Raw genomic sequence first — 6079 nt, forward strand, 5'->3', positions numbered from 1 at the left:
TCCTGAGCTAAAGAAATCCACTTGGGTTCATACTGGAATTTGACAGATCAGAAGAACCATTTCTATTTTGTTTGTCATGTGGAGAGTCAGGTGGGAATAGGTCTTTGTGTTCTCCTTGGATGGCAAGGTTAGCCAATACATCTTTACAATAATTATTTTTGTGCATACCACATTCATTGTACTTAACTAAGAAAAAATGCCATCGATCCAAATGTCTCATTTCTAAACATTAAAAAAACCTTTCGGGCTTCCCTGGTGGCGCAGTGGTTGAGAGTCCGCCTGCCAATGCAGGGGACACGGGTTCATGCCCCGGTCTGGGAAGATCCCACATGCCGCAGAGCGGTTAGGCTCGTGAGTCATGGCCGCTGAGCCTGCGCGTCCGGAGCCTGTGCTCCACAACGGATAAGGCCACAACAGTGAGAGGCCTGCGTACCGCAAAAAAAAAACAAAAACAAAAACAAAACCCTTTCCCCTTGTTTGGTTCCATTCTCTAAATTACAGCCTCATTGTCACATAAGCAAATACAAATCACGGGTAGCATGAAAAGAGGGGCTGAAATACTGTGGTTGAACTTTTTGGAATGCCTTAAGTTCAGCTGGCTAAGGAACAGGGAAATTCTTAATTGTGAACATACTGTAATATTAGTGATTTTTAAAATTTTGTCATCTTCATTGTTAAAAGTAATTTAAAAAAGGAAAATCCATTTTCTTTTCATGTTGAATCATTTTCTTTGTTTGGTCAATTCTTTTCACTGTGGTCATGATGTATATTTTAGAATCAGAATTATTTTAAAGATACAGTGAGTGGGTCTTAGAGAGTTTCTAGTTCAGCCTCTTCATCTGGCAAATGAGAGAACAAGCCCAGAGACATATGGGACTGCGTGAAGTCATGCAGAAAATTACTGGAAAGCCTGAGACTAAATCCCAAGTGCCCTGAGAACATTAATGCGCACATCAGACCGAATCCCCCTCTGACATACTCAAATAGAAACTCAAACTAATATGCCTTGCCCTGTATCCTTCCTTTACAAATTGGAATTCTAGGATCTTTTGGACAATGTGCATGTTATCAATTGTATGCTATATTTCCAAGTCCCTGGAACTCTCCCCCTTTTGTAGACCTTCCCTGGATGAGCTCCAGGTGTGACACTGTAAATAGCAGAAACAAAAACGTTCTGATGATTAGTTTAATATATTTCAAAATTTCCTGAGTTTTTATCATGAAATGTTAACATATTTATTTGGTTTATTTTGAAATTCACAGTTAACTATATCCGATCTTGTCGTATGTCATTCATTACCTATGTTGTGTTACTCATAAATCTATAGGAACCTGTGGAGGTTACTTAAAGAGGAAACAGTAAAATTGGCTTCTTCTGTTAATCAGAGAGGAATAAGAGAGAGAGGTTCATCTTCTTGAGATGTTTTAATGCAGTCCTTCTGAAAACAGAGAACTAGTTTAGATGAACTCAAAGATCTCATTCAGGCACTTTAATTTCTAACGTAATCATCAAGTATAGTAAATAGTTAAAACTGTTGTAATTCACAGACTTACTTGTCAACATATTCAACTAGATCTGTAGAATTCTTGGTTGACATTTTGGCTGGAGAGAATCTTACCTAAAACAAAGGTCATGGGTTTAAAATGTATCATTAGCTACTTTACAGGGAAATCTTATCCATCTTATAATGTTTTAACTGAAAACAAAATATGTGCTATAGATCATAGATCACCAGCCCAGTTAATCTTGCACATGCCCCTATTTGTACTGCTCAAGGCTAAAATCAAAATCAAGTTCTGGGAAGATTCTAGAGTGTTGCATTTCATAGATTTGGTATCATAGTTAAGAAAAATTTTCAGGAAAAGTCAAAGCCATAGATTATTCTTGGATAATTTTTTAATGAAATAGCAAATGATTATTGGCGGAGTTACTAAAGATGTCCTCATAGAGTGAATTATTCCTGACATGATGAATTCTGAGGGGAATCAGCTAATTTTTGAAAACAAAGCCAAAACCTAGAAAAGTAGTCTATTCAAATAATTTTGTTTTCTAAGAAATCTGGATGTCAGTTTCTTATAGTCAATGAGAAATAAAAGTACAGAGCACAGTTACATACATAACTTCTAGTGTTAAACATAGTTGGCCGTATGAACACAACTAATTCAATAAAATGGTACTAGAAAGTTCTACTTGCATGAAAATTCATAATTTTGTAGCATTTCTAGGAGGAAAGAGGTTACCAAATGTACTCACTATTTTGCTTATGCTGAAAATGTTTTAACCTCTAATGTTCTCTTATTTAAGTTTAAAAAACAAGACAGATTTACCTGCATTTTAATAGCCTCTCGCTGAATTGGATTCAATAGGGAGAGTATGAGTTGTATTCCACCTCAGTTAAAAACTTAAGCAAAATATGTTTCTAGGATATTTTTTCTTGGTTTACGTTATTATATACTAGAATGATGAGCAGAATATGTTAAGACCCACTACAGAAATCATTCCTTTTGCAAATGCCTTAGGAACAACCACATTTTGCTTCTTAATTTAGGGCCAAAGAAACTTAATTGGAACTCCTCTCCTCCAATAAAAGTTAAAGAAAACAAGTAAGGTAAGTTTCTTATCAAAGAAGCTAATATAGGACACCTGACAATAATCAGGCTCTCCTGACCAGCCCACTCCGTGGTGGGAATCAGAAAAAGCTTGAGGTTGCTCAGATGGAGCCAGTGAGCCGCTGTGACTGTGCTTTAGATCCTCTCTCCCCAGTGCTGAGTGGGGTTTGCAATGGGTCTGATGCTCTGAAGCCAGGTCTTCCCTTGGAGAGTGGATTTACTAATACACTGGGCACCCAGGTGTCCGCATTATGGAAACCATCCTAACTCCCTAGAGAATGGGATTGGTCCTCTGCCCTGGTTCCTGTTTTCACTCTGGATTCCAGCTGGAACAGTACTGTGCCCTGGGCTTCTCACCTACTTAACGGCAGCTCTTTCCTTCTCTTCTCTCCACTGCTACAGTCTGGCCTGTGGGAGATTGTGGGCTGGTCCCTGGCCTTGTATGTTTGGAACCTAGTAGTCCTTTGTGAGTACTTGTGGAATGAAAGGGTGTGATGAATACTGTGTCCAAGGGCACTACGTTACTGGCCTATTGTCTTCCTTTCTCCTTCCGAGGTGAAGCAATTGGATATGCCTGTTTTATTTATTTATTTATCTGTTTTATTTTTATTTTGTTCATTTTTAAGTCTTATTTGGAAGACTATAAATAGCATCCTCTTAAAAGCACACCTACAACTTACATACGTGTAAAGTAACAAATGCGAAACCTGACAATGCAGGGAAATTTGGAAAAATATAGAAAAAGTAAAAAGTACAGAAAAAAATTCTCGTTAATTCTAAAGCAAAAGCTGTTAACATTGTGGCATATTTATTTGCTCTTCGTGCAATTTTTTGATGTATCTAAGACTAAATTTTTATATTTTTGCTGACTGAATATGTCAGCTCTTCCATCCCTATTCCTGCAGACTAAGCATAATTATATCAAATTTGTTTCACAAACAACTTTATGATTATCATGGAACATTTTACATGTATTAGTTTTCATCTGTTTCATAATAATGCTTCATGGCTTAACGGACTATAAAATACTTTCACATACATGATGTGATTTCATTCTTGAAACAGCCCTTTAAGGTGGGAATCATTACCTTTAACTTATGGATAACAATAGTTACCTTAAGTAACTGAAATCTTTATTACAGAAAGAACTTAAGATAATTATTTTTATAGGTGAGGAATCTGAGGATCAGAGAAGGAACTTACTTAAGATCATATAGATTATGATAATAATCAGACTATGTCCTTCCTACCTGCTAAGTCCTTTATCTTAGTGGCTCATTCAAACTCCACATCTTTATCTGATAGGCCAAATTAGCCCATTTCACCGCAGAGGAAACAGGAGAGTTTAAGTAATGGTCCAAGTCACACAGCCAATATGTGGTACAGCCAATAGATACCAAAAATCAGTCCTTGACATTGCGCTAGCTTTCCAGTCCTCTTCCCATCACAAGAGGCTGCATCTGCTGGTCAGGTGTTTGAGAATTACAATGCAAAGTCTAAAAACCCTGCTTATTTGAATGTTCTTTTTCATTAATGGGGAAGATATGACAAGTCCATACCAATAAAAATTCTAGTTAGCGATTCTCTATGTTAGAGATAATGTCTCCACTTGGAGTTTATCATCTTTCCTTTTAAACCTTCACAAAAATAATTGTCAAATTTTTGTTAATTTTTATCTCCACATATTAAAAGTCAGTGCAATGAACGCATCAACACATTTTTCTTTGCAGCTTGTGCTGGCATCAGTCACTTTTGCAAAGCAGGACAAACAGGAGACGTGGGAGAGTGAAAAGAAAAGCAACTCTTCCAGGACCCCTTAGATCTCTCTAAGCAACATTAAACTTTAAAGAAGCTGAGCAAAATATTCTATTTTGAATATGAATATCTAAAAGTACTTGCTTTCTTTTCTTGGTCACTGGCTGAGCCAACAAGGGGGCCATCAGGTTCATCTGGCTCTTCTGCGGCAGTGGCAGTCGGGGAGGAACTTTTGTGTACATCCGTATCTAGGCAACCAGAACGCTGAGTCAGATTAGGAACTATGGCAAATGAATTTTTGCAGTGGTGGCAATTTTCTACTTTTTTAAATTGAGGGCAGTTTCTATACATACAGTGAAATTTAAAGGGAGGCTTCCAATTTCTTTTAAACTTCTTCCCTTCTCCCCACCCCAGTTCTCTCCCAGGTCCCCATCACACCTACAGAAAGAGCTTATCACCTCAGGTACTGCCATGAGACAGTCAGGAAACTGTTAAGATGCACTCATTTAGATCAAGCTGTTCTAAAATAATAGGAAATGATTCCTCACCCTATTGTGCCGAAGCCATCTGAGGATTTTCTTTGGGATTTGCTACCTTGTTTGTATGTAAGAAGAAATACAAGTAAGATAGCAAAGTATGAGAAATTTAGAGTCCTTGAGTAATCCATGAGATAAATACCTGAACTCCTGATGTCTGATTTCCTGACTTTATTTTTATTTATTTATTTATTTTGCGGTACGCGGGCCTCTCACTGTTGTGGCCTCTCCCGTTGCGGAGCACAGGCTCCGGACGCGCAGCCTCAGCAACCATGGCTCACGGGCCCAGCCGCTCCGTGGCATGTGGGATCTTCCCGGACCGGGGCACGAACCCGTGTCCCCTGCATCGGCAGGCAGACTCTCAACACTGCAACACCAGGGAAGCCCCTGACTTTATTTTTTGTTGATTGGATATTTTTTTGAAAGGGCACAGATAGTTTTAATTTTCTCTCTCAGAAAGCCAAAGTACTAAGGAATCTTGATCGCATCCAGACTAAAGTCTTCATGTTTCTGGGGCATCTTCCTGGGGTGGCCCAGAAACACTGTTACTGCAGGAAGGATCTGTGATGTCAGTGGGGTTGGTTCTCACTCTTTAAGTCATTGAGTCCCTGGATTTAGGAGCTTCAAGTGTTTTCCTTAATGCTCAGTGTTGTAAAAATCACTGGGTCCTTCAACACCTCTTTGTCTCAGTGGATGGGAAGTGGTTATTTTTAAACTGATATTTCACACCCTTCCCCTGATCTCACCTTCACCGTTTGGTAAGAGACCACTTTCCATCAAATTAGACAAAGAAAATGAGATGCTGCCATACTCTGGAATCTTCCTCCAAGTATACTAGTTAAGGCTGCTAACTTTTCTAGGCCACCAGGGAGAGCATCACGAAGAATGCAGCCATGACAGGTGGGTGGGTGAACTTGGGCTTTGTAGAAAAAATTTTGTTCAGTGATTTGGCTTGTTTAAAAAAGATGTGGATTGTTTTAGCTCTGAAATAGTTTTGTGAGTTTTAAAATTAGCATTTGCGTACTTTGCTAATACCACTTGACCCTCACATACAGAAATGATGTTATTGGCTGAGTTCCTTTTCAAATGATGGTGCTGAGTTTGCCTTGCTCCGAGGACATGCAGGAGGTACAGGATGCTGCATGACAAATTTTGATCCCACAGATGAAAGAACGCAT

General features: G+C 38.7%; 1 protein-coding gene across 1 annotated transcript in view; it reads right to left on the reverse strand.

The window, feature by feature from the left end:
• Positions 1 to 5389, reverse strand: part of FAM81B (family with sequence similarity 81 member B) — a 49852-nt gene extending 44463 nt beyond the window's left edge. The window contains 3 exon segments of the mRNA XM_027101251.1: positions 1555 to 1619; positions 4510 to 4629; positions 5294 to 5389. Coding sequence (XP_026957052.1) covers positions 1555 to 1619; positions 4510 to 4629; positions 5294 to 5389 — 281 coding nt within the window.
• Positions 5390 to 6079: the final 690 nt, after the last annotated feature.

This window comes from Aethalodelphis obliquidens, unplaced genomic scaffold (genome assembly GCF_003676395.1).
Source record: "Aethalodelphis obliquidens isolate GAN/ISIS:26980383/991018 unplaced genomic scaffold, ASM367639v1 scaffold4, whole genome shotgun sequence".
NCBI lineage: Eukaryota > Metazoa > Chordata > Mammalia > Artiodactyla > Delphinidae > Aethalodelphis > Aethalodelphis obliquidens.